General features: G+C 33.0%; 1 protein-coding gene across 50 annotated transcripts in view; it reads right to left on the bottom strand.

Annotated features, from left to right (window-relative positions):
* LOC145263687 (SWI/SNF-related matrix-associated actin-dependent regulator of chromatin subfamily D member 1-like) overlaps positions 1–24,969 on the bottom strand; it is a 273,700-nt gene that overhangs the window by 164,013 nt on the left and 84,718 nt on the right. For 17 of the 50 annotated variants that reach the window (XM_080120574.1, XM_080120571.1, XM_080120578.1 and 14 more), the window contains exon 2: positions 19,278–19,349. The exons of the other annotated variants lie outside the window; for them this stretch is intronic. In XM_080120574.1, the coding sequence (XP_079976700.1) occupies positions 19,278–19,349 (72 nt within the window). The remainder of the gene's footprint in view (positions 1–19,277; positions 19,350–24,969) is intronic. 50 annotated transcript variants of the gene reach the window in all.

The raw sequence follows: 24,969 nt of genomic DNA, 5'->3' as shown, positions 1-24,969 counted from the left end.
GGCCTTTTGTGCCAGGATGTCTGGAAATCAATTAGTTTTGATCAATGTGAGGAAAACCATTCATATCAGACAATTGCTATTCATTTGAGAGTTCCCCTTTTTCAGGGTAGCTTGGTTTCCCCAACATCGTGGAGAAACGAATCAGCAGAAAACTGAACTGGCTTTCAGCCAACGTTCATTTCTGCACCTGTGTGAACTCATTCACTTGGCAAGTCAACTTTTGATTGACATCGTTAAATTTGAATGTTTTCACTTCCTATGTCTTCTTAGCGTAGCGGTAAGATGTCACGTCTTCTTTCACTTTCTTTTACACCTTCACGCCACATGTTCAGTGGGGGAAGATGTGGCTGGTTACCTTTAATGCATCCAAAACCAAACTCCTATCCTTACATCATCAACGCTAGTTTGATCCCCATTGGGCATCAATTGGGATGGATGGCTCTCGTCTGGGTGAGGCCCCGTGTTTTGACAAGCTTCTGGGTTTGACCTTTACTCCTAATCTGAAATGGAACACGTACATCAAGTCTGTTGCCAAGGTCGCTGGAAAGATGGTGGGATCCTTCTACCGCTCCAGAAGATATCTCACTACTGATGCAATTCTCTACCTATATAAAAGCCAAGTACGTCCAAGGATGGAATACTGTTGTCATATCTGGGCAGGAGCTGCTAAAAACAACCTATCCTGCCTTGACAGAGTACAAAATAGACTTCGTGGCTTAGTGGGGGATACCCTTTTCTCTACCCTGCAACCTCTCTCCCACAGAAGAGATGTTGCGAGTCTATCCTTGTTTTATCGTTATTTCCATGGCAGGTGCTCGTCTGAACTCCAATCTCTGGTCCCCCCTTGCCAATCTTTCACGAAAAACACCCATCTAGCTGAATCCACTGTGAAAAATTTCCCCCACTCTTTATCTGTGCCTAAATCAAAACGTGGATTCCATGAACAAAGCTTCTTTCTTAGAACTGCACGCCTGTGGAACTCTGTTCCATCTGCCTGCTTCCCACTTGACTACAACTTGGATGTCTTCAAGTCCAATGTTAACAAATTCCTAATGAACCGCCCCCTTAAGTAAACACTTGATCAAATCTCCACACTAACGTAATGTACTTGCAATAACCCTATCGCTGAGTGGCTTCCGGGCCTTGATAAGTGGTGATCACTGTGTAAAAAAAAAAAAAAAAAAAAAGGTTCGAGCTTGCCTGCATACTAACACTTTTTTATTGTGTGCGCTCAACACACACTTCAAACACCCGGGCATGGCCAGGTACCCCCGCTAGTCTATTATATAAAAGGCAAAATGTGTGTTAGTATGTGTGCATGTTTACGTCTCCTAAAAACTTTTGACACATGCAACGAACACTGACAAAATTGTTTGTCCAAAAACATTAATTCTTTGACGTCAACTGGGTAATATTTTTCCAAGAAGTGGTCAGTTTTTGTGTCAACTCAGGATCTCGACGTACGTATAAAAGACGTTATTCCAAAGGCCCATGACGTCACAAGTCGCATGGGCGAGATGACTAAAGCGTTTGCTTTTTTCATCTACTTTTCCTCTTAGCATTAAAGGTTCAAGCCTGGTTACTGCGGCTAATTTTTTTTTTTTTTTTTGTCGCTATTTTTTTTTTAGAGCTGGATTGCAATACCCTTATGATAAAACCTCTCCACACCCCCATAAGTCTTATTTAAAAGATTAATAAATTTGTATAAAAATTCCCAAAATGTTAATATTTTTGTTTCATTTTCCTTCAAAGTTATCAGAAATCAAGGGTCCCCCTCAACATTGAGTTAACATTTGAACTCTGCATGAGGTACATAAATATTCGAATGTTCCACGAAAGTTCTTTAACAAACACTGAGTTAGTAAAGAAGTTGAGAACATTATTTTCCTCTCCACAAATGTTTTAGTATAGCTTTTTTATGGTCTGTTGGTCTTATTGAATTTCAGGACAAGAATTCATCTAGTCTGGTGGGGTACCCAGATTTGTATTGTTACTTGAGGTAACATCACTTGGATAAGATGCACCATCTATATATATATGAAAGTGTGTGTGTGTGTTCACTTTTTTGTGTATGTCTACAAAAGGCTTTTTTCATCGGCCTTCTCACTCGGCTCACTCCATCTTAAAACTTTTTATATTTGCGTCTAAATCGTAATATCTATTACTTAAGAGCGAGGGTCACGTGTATTTAATTTGCCTGACTTTTACCAGCTCACCTCATCTTCGAAAAGCGGGGAAAACAGTAACCGGCTTGCAGCGCAAAACTAGGTCAAACATCAAGCCACTCACCCCACCCCTCACTAGTCTATAATATAAATCTCACCTGTCTGTTTAAATGTATGTATGTATATATGTCTGTTTAAAACATTCAACAGAGGCGACGGATTTTTACAAGATTGATATCGTTTTGAAGCTCGACCCTTCAGACAACAAACATCAAAAAATTGGCTAAATACATTAATTCCTTTACCCTTAACTGGGTAATTTTCTACAAGGAGGGAGTCGCTTTTTTTTTTCGACGATATTTTCGAAAGTCATCCCCTCTTTTTGATTGACTAGCCTTAATTTAAATTTTTGCCATTTCCGGTTTGGCAAAAACGTCACCTTTTTTTTTTTTTTTTTTCACATTTTTTTCACATTTTTTTTCCTCCTTCACGGTACGGGTTCAAGCCTGCCCTGCCTACTACCACTTTTTTTTTTTTTTGCTCAACACACACTTCCAAACACACCCGGGCAATACCGGGCTAGTAGGCTAGTTTCTCATAAAAGCTAGTGTGAGTTAGTCATACTGAAGAAATCTTATCTGGGATGCAAATACTGAATGTGATCTTTAATATTTAGTCGTGGTTTACTTCTAGGGAAAAGTATCCTCATGCCAGGTTTTCCTGACAAACCCTGTACAGGGAGACCTTAGACACTCGAGCTCAAGAATGGTGTCATTTAAAATTTATGAATGAAATGTTTATTTAAAATTTGGTTTCAAGTACAAACTTTCTAAAGTGATAGTGAGCTGACAAAGGCAATTAGTTTGGAATATAATTTATTTCTTATTTTAATATAAAAATATCACCATAAATTGACATTTTTTTCTAGTATTATTTTTAATTAAATTTTATTATTTTTTATAAATGATAGGCTGCCTTTATTTCAATGTTCCACATCTCATTAATAATGTAAATGAAAAATTTACAAAATTAGAAAAGCAGAAAATATTTCTAACAATAAAATGTTTTCCTTAAAATAGTGAGCAGGTTTAGGGCAATAGATGTTACAATGAATTAAAATAGGTATCACAAACCAGTTTAGGGTTTTAAAATGGCAAAGTATAGTAAAATCCAAATCAATATTAACTTGTGACGACCCATTTATTTTGCTAAAACTACAATGTAAACAAAACTTAATATTTTCTCTTTATAAATATACCATTCTTTTTCTTGTGACCTTGGTACTACTTATACACTAGATGTTTCTCAAATTTGGTGAACACTGTGCTGTGCATCGCTATGCATATAAAAACAGTCCCATCTTAATGAAAAAGGTCACTCATCAATATGGTTGGTTTAATATAGGGTTTTATCTTTCACAAAAATATACAAATTTTCCCTATTATATAAATTTTTTATTATCGTCTGCTTTTACATGGTCCAAATCTGATTTTTTTTTTCTATTGATTTGCTATTAAAATAAATTTTATTTGATCTCCACTGTTCTCTGAATCATATTATGAAGAGTCAATGTGTTAACTGTTGAAATGAATCTTGTATGAACAAACTTGCACTTCTATGCCATTATCGTATGTTTTTTGGACGAGTAAGAGGATTTTACTCAATGTTTAGGCTGGATTAATCGAATAATTATTGCTTCCATTATTAGTTTTCATTTACCACAAAATGACAGTATATTTTTTTTTTTTAAGATTTTTTAAAAACTTATTTGAAGTCTGCATTTTTAGTTATGCACTGTGAAGATTGGCTTTTGGATAGCACACAAGACAACAAATTTTGGAATTCCTAACAAACTTTAAATGGTCATAATTTGGTGGCTAACTGACTTACAAAAACAAATTTGGTATCATTAATTTTTGCAAAGATTTGGCCACATTAAAAACGTTTAGATATAATAAAAATAAAATTTTGGTTTGGGATACCTAATAAAAGTATGAATTTAAAATATTTCTGTAGTTTAGTTCTCAAAGGCAACAAAATAAAACATACAAGGAACAAATTACATGGACAAAATAATAACAAATTAAAAAAAAAATGATTAATAATTGAATAATTAAATACATGAAAACAAAATTGTGGGTTTCAACCATACTTGTAAATTATTTATTTGAAATATCTACAAATATACTTTACATTTTCAAATATCTATTATCATTATTATCATTATTATTATTAATGTGAATATTTCCTCTCATTTTAAATAAAATAGGATAGCCAAGATTAACTGGAGAGTTTAAATTGCCTAACAGAAAAGAGAAAAAGAAAGTTGTAAATATGAACTGAGATTGTCGTAGACAGTCAATGGGGAGAAATTTATTGACCTTTTATTCAGTTGATATATTTTGCATTTAGAAATCATAAAATACATTTTCTAGATGCTTCAGTCATGTAATGTCCTCACTCCCGATTTCGGGTTCCACATCATATCAGCTCAAACAGAAACTTGACTTCAGATGTGTTAGGTCACCTCTGTGAAATCGTTTAGCTACACAAAGTTTTTTTTGTTTGTTTTGTTTTGTTTTTTTTGTTTTTTTAATACTAAAGAAATGAGCTTCAATCAATGTGTCCCTATTTGGAATAGAGGTCCCTAGTGTTCACTGGAGTTGGCAAGGCGTTTTCTGATTATTTTTTAGCATCTATAGCATCGTGCCATCAGATATATACTGTATATTCCCTGTTGTGAACCTGTTCCCTCTGGAGTATATGATCTACTTGGATAAGATCTGCTGTCTAATCGCCGGAATGTAACAGTTGCATCTGTTACCAAAAAATTATTTCATGGTTCTTGTCTAAATGTAATGCTTAAATTCCACAATATACAGACTCTACTACGCTAATTAGGGAATGCATAAAACTTAGGAATATCACACAGGTTTGGTCGGTTCAGCCATAGAAGAGGGCAATATTTAAGAATTGCGGTGGGGCAAGAACCATGAAATAATTTGTAGGCAACAGAAGCAACTATTACATTCCGGCGATGACACAGGTGGGTGAGGGTGGGGGTAGATAACTCACAATTTGTTTATTCAAGGAGTAGTGATCGCACTTAGAGATAACTCCTGCATTACTTATTCAAACAATTGTGATCACAGGGGAAGATAACTCATCAGGGCTCTATGGACAAATTTATCTTTAGTTGACCTTTAACAACTAAATATTTTCGTTTACTAGCCAAATAGGAAAGTTACTAGCCAACCCCACGTGATTTTTGGAATATGACGTCTTCGTTCTGTGACGATTATGTACATAATAACGTTGTTTTTGTATTTTCTTTAACCAGATGTGGAGGAGGGGATCCGACATTTAGAGAGATTCTTTTTTTCAGTTGCCAGAAAAAGAGAGAGAGGGTGCGATAAAGAGAAGGAGGGGACCAGGCTGAAGGGGAGGAGTAAGAAGAAAGAGGACAAGGGAAGAGGAGATTAGGAAAAGGAACAGAGGAAGGAGAGAGTGAGAGGAAAGGAGAGGGAGAAGAAAGAAGAGAGGTAGAGAAGTTTTAAAAATTCTACATGTTCTATTTTGTTGTTTATATCCTCCAGCTACTTAAATATTTTACAAGCATGATTTAAACCCAATTACAAAATGCAACATCTATTTCATTTCTTGGACAAATATTAAATTTCTACATACTTCTAGATAATTAAAAACAACAACAATACACACACACATTATATATATATATATATATATATATATATATATATATACACATACACACACACACACGAGGGGCGTTCCAAAACTAAAGCTTCCTTTTTTATTCTGCCAAAATTAATCAGAGGGGATTGCATATTGCATTGTTATGATTGAACTTATGTATCTACGACCTGAAAGTTTCATCTCTCTGTTGAAGATATTTACAGTATGAGACTCTAAAGAAAGTAACCGCTATTATGGACGCACGTCAGAAGCAGAGATGTGTCGTTAAATTCTTCCATGAAAGAAAACAACAACATTGAAATGATCAATATTCACCGGCGCCTGATGAACACTTACGAAGCCAATACAATTGATGTCAGCAAAGTTAGGAGATGGGTTTATCAACTTCAGAGTTGCGACAGAGATGCATGTGTGCTCCAGACGTCCATGCACAGCCACCACCCTATTGCGGACAAAAGTGTATTGAGAATGGTGGTGAATGTAGAAAAGTAAAGTACAAAGGGTTGCTCGTTTTAATGGTACTATTCCCGTCTTCATAGTTCTTTAATTTTTTTTTTTTTTTTTTTTTACTTAAGAAAATAGGATGTATTACTCTTGGAACGACCCTCGTATATATATATATTATCAAATGGGTTTAAAGAATATGAAAAGATTCTTTAGGGATTTATAAGGATATATGTAGCTCAACATTTGAAGATTGAGCATAATACAAAAAGAAATTTAAGACATAATAAAATAAATGTAGGTATATATGAATTTGTCAGTACAATAAGGAAATAATATATAGAAAGAGGGGTTATAAACGTTCTTTATAGTTAGGCATTTCAAAGCATATATATATATATATATATATATATATATATATATATATATATATATGTAGAACAAAAATATGCAAGTATAAGATATTAAACATTTTCTTTATATACCACACATGTATAAAAAAAATAAAAAAAATTATATCAGTGGTGACTAGAGCTCATCAATATCACTCGAGGTTCAATTTAAAAAAAAAAAGGAGTTTTTTTTTTTAATATAATTTTGCATTTTAGATGCCTCCGTTCAGTCTCAAGAGACAATGGATACTCGCTGTAAGGATAGCTGCATGTGTTATTGTGAGGCAGGGGTCGTACAATCCTCAACCACACCACTCCTGAATCGGCAATGCTCGAGTCCAGTGGCAAAGAGAAGCCAAGACTGACTGGAAACAATGCCAAGTGGACAGCACATACAGCATCTGAAATTCCCAAACGGTCACCAATTTTAGTACTAACCAAGCTCTATATATATATATATATATATATATATATATATATATACGGGCACCAAAAAGAAAGTCCGCACTTGTAATTTTTTCAAAAACTGCAAACTAGAATATTAAAAGTCAAATATGAACAGGTAAAATTATAGAGGAATAAAAGGCGAATCAAATGAGGTACAGGTTGTTTAAACAGTTACATTAAATTTAGCTTAAATTTGCAGTTTTTGAAAAAAATTACAAGTGCAGACTTTCTTTTTGCTGGCACTGTATATATATAAAGTTTGAAAATATATATGGCAATTAAGCTACATAGAATTCATAAAATTATTCATTTCCTATTATAGAAATCTCACCTGTCTGTTTAAATGTATGTATGTATGTATGTATGTATGTATGTATGTATGTATGTATGTCTTCCTAAAACTTTCGACAGAGGCAACAGATTTTCACAAGATTGGTATCATTTTGAAGCTCGACCCTTCGGGTAACAAATATTGAAAAATTAGCTAAAAACATTAATTCCTTTACCCTTAACTGGGCAGTTTTGTACAGGGAGGGGTCAGATTTTCCAACGATATTTCTGCAAGTCATGTTTTGTTTTCGATTGACTACACTAAATTTGAACGCTTTAGACTTCTGGTTGTATGCTAGAGTATCGGTAAGACGTCAGATTTTCTTTCACTTTCTTTTCCGTCTTGTCACGGGTTCGAACCTGCCTGCCCGCCTACTATTGTTTTGATTCCCACTATTACCATTTTTTTTTTCTAACACAGCTTTCCACATGGGTTGCCGGCTGTTGTTTTGACCCCCCCCCCACTACCACTATTTTTAAGACCTCTCTCCACCCGAACTCCCTACTGTTATTTTAACACCCCCCCCACACACACACCTCTCCACACCCAAGCAACGCCGGGTACCCACCCCCCCGCTAGTCTATATATATAAAAGGCAAAATGTGTGTGATCATTTTATGTATGTCTCGCAAAGGCTTTTTACGCCGACGGTCCCGGGGGGAGGGAGTTACTATCGCTTAGAACTGTTTATATACTGCCTAGATAATAATATCTAGGATTTGGGAACGCGGGTCACCTCTAGATTTATTTATGTCGATTTTTACAAAATTATTGCTATTTCAGCCCGTCTTGTGTTCATTCAGCTTTTATGTATAAAACCGAAACTAATTCAAAGCTAAGGCTCTGTTCCCGGCATTCGCACTGGGAAACCTCCAGAAGCAATCAGCTTTGATCAATGTGAGGCCAGACAATTGCTATTCAATCTGGACAATGAGGAGCTGGTTTCCTCCTCCCTAACATCTTGGGAATGGGGAGCTGGTTTCCAACCAGCCAAAGTTGGGTAAACAAACCCAAACGCTGCCCCGCAGCAAAAGTTAAGTCCGTTACTTCTATTTGACCTCATTAATGAGGTCAAATAGAAGCAGCAGAGTTAACTTTTATTACGGTCACGTGTCAATTCTGTTTTTAATACTTAAATAAATAAATTCAAACGTGTTTCTGTTAGTATTTCGCTGTAGCCCAATGGTTAATGTCACACGTTTTTTTTTTTCACACTTTAATTTCCAACTTTGCCTCAAGGGTTCAGGTTCGATCCTCATACTTACCTACGAAAACTGTTTTTTTTTTTATTTTAAGCCGGGGGGGGGTTAACATAAGAAAAACTGTTTTGGTAGGTAAGTATGAGGATCGAACCCGGAGTTTTGATTTACCCAAAACCACACACACCTCCAACCCCCCCCCCGCTAGTCTAATATATAAATCTCACCTGTATGTTTAAATGTATATACATATGTTTGTATGCCTACCTAAAACTTTCAACAGAGGCGACGGATTTTCACAAGATCACTATCGTTTTGAAGCTCGACACTTCGGACGACAAATATAAAAAAATTGACTAAACACATTAATTCCTTCACCCTCAACTGGGCAGTTTTCTACAACGAGAGTTGTTGCTTTTTTTTTTTTTTCGCGTCGGCATTTTTGCAAGTCATCGTATTGGTTGGAATGACTTCACTAATTTTAACGTTCTGAACTTCCGATCGCATCCTGGAGTAGGGGTAAGATGTCAGGTTTTCTTTCACTTTCTTTTCTGCCTTCGCGTCACGGGTTCGAGCCTGCTTGCCTACTACCAATTTTTTTTTTTTTGCTCAACACACACCTCCAAACACCTGGGCAATGCCAGGCACCCAGACTAGTATATATATATAAAAGGCAAAATGTGTGTGACCATTTCGTGTATGTCTTCAAAAGGCTTTTCGAGCACACGCTCCCGAGTTCGTTACTATCGCTTAAAACTGTGTATATAGGTCCTAGATAATAATATGTAGGATTTGGGAACGCATGTAGCTTATAGATTTATTTATGTCGACTTTTACAAAATTATTGCTATTTTGGCTTCTCGCGTGTTGATTGGGCTTTTTAGTATAAATAAAGTGAAACTAAACTCAAACAGACGTGTTCGCGGCATTGCGCCAGGAAAAACGTCCAGAAGCAATCAGCTTTGATCAATCTTGTATATCAGACAGTCAAATTTCGATAAACAAACTCAGATGCTGCGTGACTTCTATTTGACCTTCTTAAATAGGTCAAATGGAAGCAGCAAAGTTAACTTTTATTACGCACGACTGTTTTTATAGTTAGATAAATAAATTCAAACACGTCTACGCTGTATGTCGCGGTGGACCAATGGTAACATCGTACGTTTTTTTTTTTTTCACACATTAATTTCCAACTCAAGGGTGTGGGTTCGATTCTCATACTCACCTACCAAAACATGGGGGGGGGGTACTATTGCTTAGAACTGTTTATATACCCCCTAGATAATAGTATCTAAAATTTGGGAACGCGGGTCGCCTCTAGATTTATTTACGTCGATTTTTACAAAATTATTGCTAATGTTCATACATCCACACAGATAATGTTACTATTTAATTCATAGCAATAGAGAATATGAGAGAGGTATACAGCAAACAGAAAGCGGTATTTTATCTTCATTTTTTTTTTTTAACTGGTTCAGAAACTCATTTTTTTCTGATTCTAACAGAGTTCAATGGCTGACCCAACAGGTCACTATATTTATTTTTTATTTATTTATTTTTTTCCAAAGAATTTTGTAAAAAATATAGAAATAACACCATTTGGAATTATTCTTGAGTGGTCAAGCAAAAATATCCAAGATCAAATCAGAGAGAGGAGCATTTTTTTTTTTTACTGAAGGCATATGTTTTAAATAATGTTTGATAGACACAGCCCAAGCAGTCCAACTGCTGGAGTCACCACCGAATAAGATAAGCATTAAGTATTATTTTAAAAATTCAATGAATGAGATAAAATATTTTTACATAAAACATTAAGATTGTCAAAAACCATATAAAAAAAAAATAATCAGATTTCAGTAGAAACCAACATATTTTAGATTATAAAGTTGTTTAAAAAGAAGAAATTTTGAAAACTAAGACATTTTTTATTACAAAGAACAAATGTACAGTTTTTATAAAGTTGATAAATTACGCCATTAAATAATTCAAGCAAAAAACAAGCAATTTCAAGTTTCGTACAAACAAAATTTGAGAACAAAAAAAATTTTTTTTTTTTTCTTGAATTAAAAAAAATTAATAGATTTAATTTCTTTTTTAAATGATACTTATACAGAATACGGACCATGCTGAAATAATAACATTATTTAGAAGGGGTAAATGGAAGGAGAGAGTTTTCTAACTATTCTGTACTTTCACCTAACAATTTAATAAATAAAAGATAGCGTAAAAATTGTATTTAACTTGAAAATCTTATATAAAAAAAAGCATGGTCTATATTCTAAATAAGTACCAAAGAAATTAATTAAAAAATCGTTTTTAATTATTAAAATAAATTTTAATTAAAAAATTATTCTTTGATTAAAAAAATAAATCATTCTAATAACAAATTTAAATATATATATATATATATATATATATATATATATATATAAATTTGTTATAAAAATGGTTTAAAATTTAATCAAAGAATAATTTTTTAATTAAAATTTATTTTAATAATTAAAAATTATTTTTTTAATTAAGTTTTTAAAAATAATGAAAAGGAAATTACCAAAAAATTATGAAAATAAACTTTAATTAAAAAATTGATTAAGAAAAAAACATTTATAAAAGAAATATATAGTGAGAAAGTATAAGAGAACGATAATACAAATTCTGCTGGTTATGTGCCTCCATTTCAATAATAATCACCAATCATACTTATAACATGAATTTATAATTTTTAATATAAGGCAGTTATTAGAGAAAAATAAAAGCAAAAAACAGTAGAAAATGACAAAGCAAACAATTATTATTTGAACAAAAGGAATAAAAATGGGTAAAAAGAACTGATACCAATCTATTAACAATGACAATACCAAAACATTACAGGCATATTTTTCCTTTGTGATTTTAAAAGTGCTCAATACAAAGCAGAGTTTTATAATTGCAAATAAAAATGTTGACAACATGTTATTAGACGGGCAGAGAATTTTGACAATATTAACAGAAAAATCAAGTTAATGACCTGAAGAAATCAATAACAGATATACCACTGCATTTGTATACAAAATTATATATGGGAATATAATCCAAAATATTAGTTTAAATTACACACACACACACACACACACACACATTATTATAAAGATACAAAAATATTTATTTATTAATATTTGGTCGTTGGTTGGTTGGTTATTTTTGTTTTACAGCATATCAACCCTTTTCAGGTTATTTAATGTCGAATCCAGCGAATTTTTTAATAGAATATATATATATATATATATATATATATATATATATATATATATATATATATATATATATATATACATTTTTTTCAAGTCAGTTTCTATTTAACCCATAGTTGGGACCCTAACAGGTACTACCATTCCGGGTCAGAGTGGACCTGGGAGCAATGGCAATTAAGGGGTGGCTCCACACTCCCCAAAGCCCACAAGCTGAGGCCCTCACCATTGGATATAGTTTAAGGTCATATTCAGGACCATATTTGGTCGTCTCTAAAGAGCAACCAAATTAACCAAAGACAATATACTTTGTTATGGATTACGAAACATGCATAAGACAGCAAAGAAAAAATATATAGGTATTCACTGAAATAAAAAATAAAAAGACTGATTCTTTCCTTTCCACTTGGATACAATTAACCAATATATATGCTCTGAAGCAGGAAATATAACTTCATTGAGCTTGTTATTTGAAACAATTTGGAAAATATTATAAGATATATCCTTTATAAAATAAATAAATATATATATATATAACAAAAAAATCTTATTATTGAAAATGTATTCAAATTAAAAAAAAAAACATTTTATATCTGTAAGGAAGGTATACAAAATTTTAATTATCAGACAAGGAGTACAAATAAGGAGGGGGTTAAGGAAGAGAGAGAAGGGGGTTAAGGAAGAGCGAGAAGGGAGAGGGGAGATAGGAGGAGGGAGATATAGAAGCGGAAGAGGGATCCTATGTTACCTGCCTTGTCCAAAATCGAATAAGACTAGATAATGATTTAAGAGTTTTCAAATAGATATAGGTCCTGGATATGACCTTAAACTATATCCAATGGTGAGGCCCCAGCTTGCAGGCTTTGCGGAGTGTGGAGCCACCCCTTAATTGCCATTGCTCCCAGGTCCACTTTGACCCGGAGTGGTAGTACCTGTTAGGGCCCCAATTATGGGTTAAATAGAAACTGACGTGAAAAAGAACAAATATATTCTATTAAAAAAAAAATTTCTTCAAAATCACTGAATTCGGCATTAAATAACCTGAAAAAGGTTGATATGCCGTAAACCAACCAACCAATCAAATAGATATAAATACATTTTTCTGCAACATCTATTAGAGCCGCCTGCATGGGTAAGGGCATGCTTGCTACCAAATTTTACATTCCTAGGTTTAATAACTAAGTGGAGAGACACACATACCTCTTATATTATTAGTATAAATTCATGAACATGTGCGGAAAATCTTAAAATCTACCCATAGTACGTGCAATTCCTGCTAATTTACTGACACGAAATGCTTTTAAAACCAGAAGCAGAACATGCAGTAAGCATGGTAAAACAAACATGCAACTAAAATTCATTTACATATAACAAAATGTATTGTTTTTGTTTTTATCAAACACAAAACTGAGACTAAAAAGGTTCTATCTGCAATGTTCAGTTAGGCAAGGTAAACCTATAAGAGGTTTGGCACAGCTCAGATCAATGAAACTCTATTAATACCAAATAACAATAAGTGCAAATTATTTCAGCAAAAGGCTTGTTAGTAATACATGCAAACATGAGTGAATTAGCAGCTAAACATTATTCACTTCACTTGTTTCATCATCAACATTTTTTAGGTTAAGTAAAGTCAAAACCTATTTTATATGATTAGTTAAGCATGTTGCCATTCTAATAGGGGGCAATTGTGGGTTCATACCTTTCCTAACAATATTAGTGTGTAATTGTACATAATAGATGAGATAGGATTTGAACTCCACATAGCAGATTCCATCATCCATGTTGATATTTATTATGCCAGTCAGTGCCCACCTCTATCGTTATATTTTCTTTTCTTTTTTTTTCATCTTGGAGTTTCATATACTGAGGCTAGACATTTTGGGAATGACTTTTGTTTTTTTTTTGTTTTGTTTTTTTTACACAGGAATCACCACTTATCAAGGCCCGGAGGTCACTCGAGGATAAGAGTTAACGGGTATACATTAGTCAATGTGATTCTAGTGTAGTAAACATAAGTACTGGGAATTTTGTAAATTGGATTACTTAAGGGGACGGTTCATCAAGAACTTGTTTACATTGGACTTGAAGATAATCAGATTGTAGTCAGCTGGAATTTCTATATCTTAGACCACCTTCGATGTCAACATCAATGCAAAATACATTTTTGAGCGTTTTGCATGAATGTCGGCTGTACCAGTTGATGTATCAATACTCGACTGTACACTATATCACCCAGCCAGCTTCCTCCTGAGCAAGCACAGCATTTTGGATTATTGCGTCCCACTTTTTCTAATCCTGAACTACATCGCATGATATAGCTAGCCAAACTAGATTCCATAGCCAAAGAGCAACTACCTGTGGGCCTGATAGTATTGCCAGGTCACCTTTCATTGTTGCAATCCAGTTCTCCAACTGTCCACCAGCACGTTCATGCCAACCAAGTTGAGAAGTGGAGGAAGGGGTCGTGTGGATGAGCATTCCCTCAGGCTCGCATGTTGTATGCCCAAACAATCTTAGATGCAGTTAGAGCAGGACGGACGGCAAGTATTAGTCATAACTCGATCCACACAGCCGCATCATACAATGCAGTGAAGACGGTCATTGTCAAAAACTTTAAGCTATGCTTTCAATGGCTAGGTTACATAACGATAGATGGTATTTCTCCCATCATTATTAGAGTTAGTTGTTTGCTTCTATAGCATATCAACCCTTTTCAGGTTATTTAATGAGAAATCATGTCATTTTGATAAAAGTTTTCATGATTTATGTTCTGAATATCTTTTTAAAAAAATACTGTTGAGGTATATACATTCTAGAAATTATTCTTCGAATTGTACCTTCAGAGCATTAGTTACCGTTACAAAAACTACTCATAAATTAAAAAGGATACTAATAAATTAAGAGTGTGAATTGATTCCACTTTTTGGCTTTTGGTATGATAACTAGGGTCGTGACAACAGCATATTCTTTTCATTGTTTTGACTCTTGAGTATATATCCATTAATATCTTATGTGTTTTTATATAGACTGATGTGGTTCTTGGTTGATTGACTGTGTCTTACTGTGTCAGATATATACTTGAGAGTCAAAAGAATGCAAAGAATACTCTGTTGTCACAGCCCTAATGATAACTAATGGTGTGTGTGTGTGTGTGTGTGTGTGTGTGTGTGTGTGTGTGTGTGTGTGTGTGTGTGTGTGTGTGTGTGTGTGTGTGTGTGTGTGTGATGTTATTGGTTGTTTTATTTAATACCAAATTCAGTCATTTTGGTAAAAGATATATTTAATATCTTTAAATTTTACAGTGAGACAGGCAATTTTCTCCACCATCATTAGATATTGCATAATAATAATAATTTTTATACCATTTGATTCATTCTATGACATATCAACACTTTTGGAACCATTTTTGTTAAGATTTTTAAAATTATTAACACCTCCAAATTATTAATAGATTTGTTTGTCTTTGTATGCATATATCTCATGGATAAATAATTTGCAGATAATCGATTATATATTTAGCCCATAGATGGGAGTTACTCTAACTCTGAATCAGGGTAGACTCCTGGGAGTAAGAGGTGACTCCAAACTCATCAAAGCACTTAAATTTGAACCTCATGACCATATGTAGTTTCAGTTCAGGATTGATTAACTGATTAAAAACATAAAAAGTATAATTCACAATGAAATTTAAAAAAAATAAATAAATAAAAATTCAGTATTTTGCAAAAATGCCAACAAAGTCTGAAAATACTTTTTTAAAGAAATAATTTTAATATCCGTGCAAAAATTCTTGTGTGATTTTTTTTTTTTTTACATGTTCAAATGTTTATTTACGTTCTCTCTAGGAGGTTAGACAGAAGGTCAGGTCCGGTTAATTAACTCAAAGACAATGCCAAGCAAGCATGGAAGGGCAGATCTCTCAAAACTTAATAGAACAATACCCAAACATGAAATGGCAGAGAAGAAAAGAAAAAATTGCTCACTTTCTGTCTGATTGACTGATTGTCAAGAATGTATTCCCAAGGAGTATGAATGTTTATCTTCATTTATTTATAAGTTCAATTATTTTACTTACAAATAAGTTCATCCTGATAGTGTTCAGCTGGCTTCTTACCTGTCCTGCACCACAGTAGTTCTAACCAGGTTTGACGTGATGGTTAGCCAATCACTATTGCACTGTGAAGAGTAACCGACTGTGGACCCGAGAACTCCAAGGATATTTTCAACAGATTAGACCATTCCTGTAATGACCTGGTCCCTATTAATTGTGGTGTAAAATTGTTCCTGTGCAGGCTTTATCTTCTGTCTTTGAGAAACAGTTAGTTTATTGCTAATCGCCTGAGGCAACGGGGCTGCCCAGGCACTTTTTGCAAGTTAGAGTGCCCTTTCTCAGGGGTGCGGATTTCTCAATGCCACTTTCCAATCCTGGTGTCACAGTTCTTGCAGTGAAAGAGAACCGAATATCTTCATAATGGTTATCACCCATGTTCTCAGATGACAACCAATAGACTTTCGTCACCCAGGAATAGAGATTTGTACAACTAGCTACATGCCCGAAGCAAAGATGTTGCTGTAACAACATTTTCACTTATTTTTTTGGTTTTAGAGAAGATGAAGCAAATACCTATTTCTATGACAAACAAGATAAGCATAAACATGCACAGATGCATGCTAAAAACAGCAGCCATGCAATGGGAAAATATTTACAGAAGAAAACATCCAAGAAATTAGCTGGGTTTCTTTAAAAAATGCTAATGTCTTCAAAAGGGGGGTGGGGGTATGCTGAAAAGTCAGATCACTTGAAATCCTACAAATTTAATGCCCATTCCATTCAGATCTCAAGAGACAATGGATACCCCCTGTAAGGGTAGCTGCACATGTAATTGTGAGGCAAGGGTTATGCAATCTCCAACCACATCTCTCCTGAATCGGCACTGTTTCGAGTCCAGTGGCAAGTAGAAGTGCTAGACAACTGAAAACAATGCCGAGATAAGCAGAGAGCACAAACAGCACCTGGAATTCCCAAATGGTCGCCCATTTTAGAATTAACCAAGCTCAACGCTGCTTAACTTTGGTGATCTAATGGGAACCGGTGTGTTAACATGTTATGCTGTATATGTCCACTCCGGATAATAAATAACTTAGTATGTTTTTATTTCCAGTGATAAAACAGTCCATCATTTTTCAAGTAGACTGGCTATGTGGCCTACCATAAGTGATATGCATATATATATATATATATATATATATATATATATATATATATATATATATATATACACACATACATATTATATGAAGCACTTTCTAAAAGTAATGCCTCCTATTTTTTATTCCACCAAAATGGATCAGAGAGGGAATTGCAAGCTGCATTTTTGTGATGACTGAACTCATGCATTCATGATCTAAAAGTTTCATCTCTCTGTTGCAGATATTGACAGTGGGAGACTCAAAGCAACCATTGTCATGAACATGTGTCCGAAGTAAAGATGTGTTATTGATTTCCTAGTAAAAATGCATCAAGAATTGTGGTGACTATGTAGAAAAATTTTTAAGCACAAAAGATCACGTATTTTATTCCCGTCTTTGTAGTTTTAACTTTTCGTGTTAAAAATAAGTTTTAATTTTGGAACTCCCCTTGTATAATAATATATATAATAATATATATATATATATATATATATATATATATATATATATATATGCAAGAAAAAACAGGCTGGAAGAGTTATTTAACTTGGGCTCTATGCATAGTCAGGAATTTATGCAAACTAGTCTATTTTTTGTGTTCGCTTAGAAGTGACTATCATTCATGAGAGAAGCCAAAACAATATAATAATGTACGAGGTGCCTTAAATAAGTTTTCAGATTTTTTTTTTTTTTTTTTGTACAGGCATTTAAAATTGTCGCAAACTCTTGAAAATTCAGTATGTTATTGCTATACATCTTATGAGATGACTGACCAATTTTTATTATTTTCTACACCAGGAATTGGAATACACCCTGGTGAATTTCAAAAATGCAATCTTGACGTGAGGACACTTTAGAAGAACGATAGGCAATAAAATTGTTTTGAACTTGGAAAAAATGCCACAGAAACATATGGAATACTTCAGACTGCTTTTGGACCATCTTGCATGAATCGAGCATCAGTTTTGGAGTAGTATAAGAGATTCCAGGAAGGCAGGGAGTCTGTGAGGGATGATGAGAGGTGTAGGAGGAGTAAGGAAGTCAGAACATCAGAGTTGATTGTCCAAATAAAGAATTTCATGGATAAGGACCATTGTGTGTTTATACAGACCATAAGTGCACAGTTTGATATCCGTGTCGGAACTGTACACATAATTATTTGCAAACTGAAGATGCAGAAGATTTGCGTGAAGTTTGTCCCAGGGGTGCTCAGAGAAGATCAGAAAGAAAGACGTCATCAAGCTGATCAATTCAGATCCTCACGCTCCCTATTGTCCAGACCTTGCTCCCTGTGACTTTTGGTTATTCCCTAAGCTCAAGGAAAACCTTTGAGGCTGTCATTATGAGACAATGGAGGAGATGAAAGGGCCATTGACACACTCACACAAGAGGACTTCCATGGGACCATCCAGAAGTTGTTGGAATGGTACAAGTGCATTGCAGCTGGAGGAGATTACTTCGAAGGGGACTAGAGTTTCATGTGTGCACTATCGAGAAAAATGCCCATACAAAAAGGTTTGAAAACTCATTGAAGGCACCTTGTATTTTAAAACTCAAAGTTGTGATTTTATTTATTATGGCACTGACAGAGATCACATGATTGACAGCAAAGTGTAGTACCTTTTCTGCACTCGCTCATGGAAGGAGGAAACCTTCTAGACTGTGGCAATATTTATTTTTGTCCCAATCAAGAGTACCCCTTTTTATTGAGTTGGATTTCTCCCACATTAAAACAGACCTTGTGTCTAACTCTTCCCTAGTAGGAAGGCAAGTAAATGGAGATATGGAAGCCTGTGTATAAATTAAGCACTGAATTCAGATGAGGACAGCAAACAAACAGTGATGACCTGTGCAGCGCAAGTTCGCACCAGGCCTTTGATAGGCATCTCTCCTTGACATTAACCAAATGCACAGTGAATGACCACACTGCCGTCAAACATACAATATCAGATGGCAAAATAAACCTGCGAAGAATAAAGTACAATTGTCGTTGGTATATCTTTAGCAATTGATGCGCAACAGATAATATCACAAAGTAAAGTAGCGCGAGAAATTTTTGTCGGAGACAATCCACCAACGAACAGGCAGAAAGAGCACATCACAAGAGGCGGCACCAAGACGCGCGCGCGCACACACACACACATCTAAAAAAGATGTCTTACCTTTGTGTGGGTGACAACAGAACTATCTTTCTCCATGGTGTTCTTGTGAAAGCCTGGTTGGCGATACCGCTCCTGCCAAGCCATACAAAAACAGTTACATACACTCCACTTACAAGACACAAATCAGATGATAGAGCAAAATAACATGATAAAAATAAAATTAAAAAAGTGTATAAATGACCAAAGAATCTGATGAGAAGATATTGGTAATAATCCTCCCCCTCCATTTTATATGCAATACTAGTGTACTCCCTCTGTCCAAAATTTAAAAATATATATATTTTGCCAGTGTTCGCATTAGCATCACAAGATTATGTCAGTAATATTTTATATATAAATTATCATTTCTAATGACCTAAAGGAAAACACCCACCCACCATTGATTAAATTTAAGGTGAAGGATTTTTTTTCTGAAATTATTTCAGGTGACAGGATTGTCTGACTTGCTATTTGCTTTTTTGCTCCCCTCTAGCACTTGAAATGGTTCCGTTGGGAGGGGGGGGCTTAAAACGAGGCACATTTTTTATTTGCTAAATTTTGTGTAATGGGGCGATTTATATTTATATATAAATAAGCACACAATGGTCTTTATTATTACAGTAGAAGAATCTTTCTTTCCATTAGCTGAGGGATATTTTTATGGCTTGAAAGGAAGAACGTTGCATAGGTTTGTCCATATCAATCAATATTTTTAGGATATGGAACTCGTTTCGACCTAGTTAAAAAAAAAAAAAAAAAATAACAAAACAAAATAAAAAATAAATAAATAATCATCCCTCAGAAATTGTACATATAAAAACATCTTGTAAATTTTCACAGAGAAAATGCTCTGAAAATGTACAAGATATTTTTATTGGTAACATCAAAACTTATTTTTAAAGTGCAAAATTGAGATCATCATTACCTTCCATCACGTTTCCCTTGTCCAAGGGTCAAACATTTTTTTATTTCACAAACCCACACTCTAGTTCAGCAGGTCAATTGTCTCCAAATCCCACTTAGTACAAACTTGTCTAATCACTTAATTCCAAGTTTTTCTTGGTTGGCTAACCTTCCTGCAATTTAAGACTGTTTCAACAATAGTTTATCCAAAAAAATGAATGATGAATGCTTAATAAACACGGAATGTGTAAAGGCAGGCTGATGAGTAAAAGAAAATTGATTCTGTACAGTATAGAGATATGTGTGCAGAAAAGGAGACTTTGTTTGGCCACATTGAAAGAATGGAGAAGTGCTTGGGTTAGTAAATGTAGAACAGTTGATGTAACAGGGTCAGTTCATAGGAGAAGGCTAAAGAAAGAATGTGAAGAGAAAGATGGATAAATAAAGATTTGATCAGAGATAAGTTAGTTTGAAAGTCACTTTATTAAAAGTTGTCCAACACATGCCAGCATGTAAAATGGGTGCTCAATTAATGATGATGATGATGATGATGAATACCTGAACAACCATTTATTTATGAAAATCTTACTTTTATAGTTATGGATGGTTCAAAGAACCTATAATTTTTCTCCATATCTCCTAAACACTAACCCAATCTAATAATACGTGAACAGCATTTTTTTATGAAAATTTGACTATTATAGTTATGGATGGTCTAAAGAACCTATAATCTTTCTCCATCTCTCCTGAACACTAATCCAGTCTAATAATATGTGAACAGCATTTATTTATGAAAATCGTACTTAGTTATGGATAGTCCAAAGAACCTAAAATCTTTCTCCATCTCTCCTGAACACTACTAATCCAATCTAATAATACTCCCAGAATCCTACCCAAAGGTGAATACCACACTAAGTATGGGAAGGACAGTTATTTAGTTTAAAAAAAAAAAAAAAAAAAAAAGGGAGGGGAGGGCAGTCCTGTCCTTGACATACCATGATGCATCATCCGAACATGGTAATGTAGACAATGGCAGGAAGCAAGCGAATAATCCTGAAATCTCCTAGTAAGATTTAATCAGCTTTATTGTTGAAGAAAAACTGACAAGATTTATCTAATTGAATCCGTTCAACCAATGGGAAGATGGAAAAAGGATTTCTTCGGCAATAAGAATCAGCTAAGCATCACATTTTATTGAAAGAACATTATTGGAGTCTTTCATAGAACAAAGGCACATTAAAAACAATTCAGGCTTTACTATGGTTTACGACTCTGTCCTGGCTGATGTGGTATTTACTACTTTACTTACTTCAATCAGAATTGGGATTGAAAATCGGGGGGGGGGGGAATTTTGGAGGATCAGAATAAAAAAATTTGAATCAAATTTTCAATTCCAAAAACAATTCTTTTCTTATATATAAAATATATATTGCCTATTTCATGATAAAATAATAAATATTTGGTAATTCAGGTAAAAATAGTGCCGGGAAAAAAAAAGTAAGTAAAAATGGTACAAGTGAAAAAATATAGATAATTTTACAATGAGTTTGTCAAATTCTTGGATACAATATATAAAGAGAATGCATTAAAACGTCTGTCAAATTAAAAAGAAAATTTTTTAAATGAGATTCTACTTTTAGGTGAATTCGAACACTCTTAAAAACTGGTGGAAGAAAACCTCCGAATTATTTAAGAATTTAGAATGGGGGTCAATTTTGCATATAAACATAACATAAAATGATCATTTATTTCTGAGCAGTGAACAAAACAGCATTTTAATGAATATTTTTTATCAAGGTAGTTAAATATATATGCTTAAGAGGAAGCGAGGTAAAAATAGCCATCAATTAACCATACTAATAACTCTAGGCCCAGAAAACTCCCTCCAGAAAAAAGAATAAATAAATAAATAACATCTCTTAACCCTACCACTATTCCTAAGTTCAGGTGGCACTATGTGCAAACATTATTTTCAGCATAAAATTTGTTTAAAAAAGTATCTACTCACCCTAAACATTTCAAAATTTCCATGGAGAAATAAATGGTTATTATTTTAGTCATAGGATTCGTTTTTGTCAATATGCAAGATGTGAAAGTGATTTTGCAGCCTTTAAACTGTTGATTGGAATAAATTTTCAATCTTGAATCAAAGTTAAATGTCAGAAGTCATGTTTGAATTCCGCAAGCCAAGGGGAGGGGTTGAATGCGCGCCTGTCATATCAAAGACTAATTAGTGAGGTGGAAAAAAAGGCAAGAAATTAAAAAAGAGCAATTCAGCAGTGAAATGATAACAGAATCTGGAGAAGGAAGCAAAACTCACATCTGTATTTGACAAAATGTTTCAATTGCTTGTTTTATGGCATATCAACCCTTTTTAGGGGGGGGTAATTTAAAAACAATACTAATACTAAACAATGCATTACGTCAACTAATAATGGAGATTTGATATCTGTCTGTCTGAAACCAAAAATTATACTATTACGTCTATTAATAATTGAAATTTGATATCTGTCTGTCTCAAACAAAAAATTATACTATTACTTCTAATACTAATAGAGATTTGGTATTTGTCTGTCTGAAATCAAAAATTATATTACTTATATTATTAATGGAGATTTGGTATCTGTCTGTCTGTCTGTCTGTCTGTCTGAAATCAAAAATTATACTATTACTTCTATTACTAATGGAGATTTGGTATCTGTCTGTCTGAAATCAAAAATTATACTATTACGTCTATTATTAATGGAGATTTGGTATCTGTCTGTCTGAAACCCAAAATTATACTATTACATCTATTGATAATCGAGATTTGAAACCAAAAATTATACTATTACGTTTAATCGAGATTAGATATGTCTGTCTGAAACTGAAAATTAAACTATCACTTCTATTACCAATGAAGATTTTGTATCTGTTTGAAACTAAAATTACAACCCATACTATCATTCAATGTTCAATTAAGTTTATTATATACTATTTCAGACTAATGTGTTATCTTTCAATGTTCACTTGGCTGTCACTTAGAACTGATTATTATTTAACACTTTATCCGTCGACTCATGATACTAAGAATATAATTAAGAATTACTTAAGACTTTTACTCAGTCATGAGTGACGGAACGAGAACAATCAACTTCCATGGATTATTAAATAAAGGTTTTGGTTTGAAATTCCGTTCAGAGTTCAACACAAGACACATAGAAAAACACATTTAAAAAAAAAAAAAAACGAGATCCAGACAATTGCACTTAAGGGAACAACGAGGATACTAAAAAGAGCTCTCGGTTGGTTTCAATAAAAAGCTAGGCAATGTTGGCAGCTGGTTTGGCTGCCCCATGCCCAATGTAAGAAATAAAAAAAAAAAAAAGCTGAAATGTTGTGAGAATTACATCGAAGATGAGAACGGTAGTCTGAAAAATCCAATTAAATACATTATAAACCCCCATCTCAAAAATGCTGAAACACAATTTGATATGCACATTGCTATGATATATTATGTGATAATCTGTGTGCATCTGTATCTATCTATCTATCTATCTATATAAAAGTCAATGTTAATTTGTGTGTTTTAGAAATTGATTAACAGAACATTTAAGTTTCAATGGAAAGACAAAAAATACAACTCAACATAAGAAAAACAAATTTTTTTTTGTGTGTTGAATTGTTTTTCTAATCTGTCTTTCATAAATATATATATATAAAAAAAAATATTATGTATTAAAATATAAATATATAAAAAATAAAATAATTATTTATATATTTTTTAAAAATATATCAGGAAAGAACTGGCCTCGAATAATAACAGAGGTTTATTGTCACATGACGATGTCTATAGTGACTAATTGTAACTTTGTTGAATAAAATACCTTGTTCTTTTAAATTGAGCACTACCAAAAACCTTGTTGAAATTCTAGGGTTTTTTTTTTATTTACTTTGGGATTTTTTTAACCTGGAATATATACCGTACTTTGGGGTGATTGCTTCAAGTCCGGAGTAATTGCACCAACTAGCTAAAAATGCTCTTTTGGCAACCACTCATATAAAGAGAACTTTTTTTTAGTTGGCGCAATTACCCCAAAATACGGTGTGTGTAATCATTGATAATTATAAATTATATTTTTAAAATAATTGGATAATTATAAATTATATTTTAAAAATAATTGGATAATTATAAATTATATTTTAAAAATAATTGGATAATTATAAATTATATTTTAAAAATAATCGGATAATTATAGATTATATTTTAAAAATAATCGGATAATTATGAATTATATTTTAAAAATAATCGGATAATTATAAATTATATTTTAAAAATAATTGGATAATTATAAATTATATTCTAAAAATAATTGGATAATTATGAATTATATTTTAAAAATAATTGGATAATTATAAATATTTTAAAAATAATTGGATAATTATAAATTATATTTTAAAAATAATTGGATAATTATAAATTATATTTTAAAAATAATTGGATAATTATAAATTATATTTTAAAAATAATTGGATAATTATAAATTATATTTTAAAAATAATTGGATAATTATGAATTATATTTTAAAAATAATTGGATAATTATAAATTATATTTTAAAAACAATTGGATAATTATAAATTATATTTTAAAAATAATTGGATAATTATAAATTATATTTTAAAAATGAGACATATGCTGTTTTGGGGGTACCAAATTGGTTAAAGGGAAAATTATTCCCAATTCGCATTTAGGTAAAAATGCACTTTCGTATAAGTCATTCAAAAAAACTATCACAAAAACAATATATATATATATATATATATATATA

The sequence above is a fragment of the Euprymna scolopes genome, chromosome 39 (assembly GCF_053919585.1).
Source record: "Euprymna scolopes isolate OS-2025 chromosome 39, ASM5391958v1, whole genome shotgun sequence".
NCBI classification, from domain to species: Eukaryota; Metazoa; Mollusca; class Cephalopoda; order Sepiida; family Sepiolidae; genus Euprymna; species Euprymna scolopes.
Note: the sequence above shows the minus strand (reverse complement) of the source record. Positions and strands in the feature narration are given on the sequence as shown.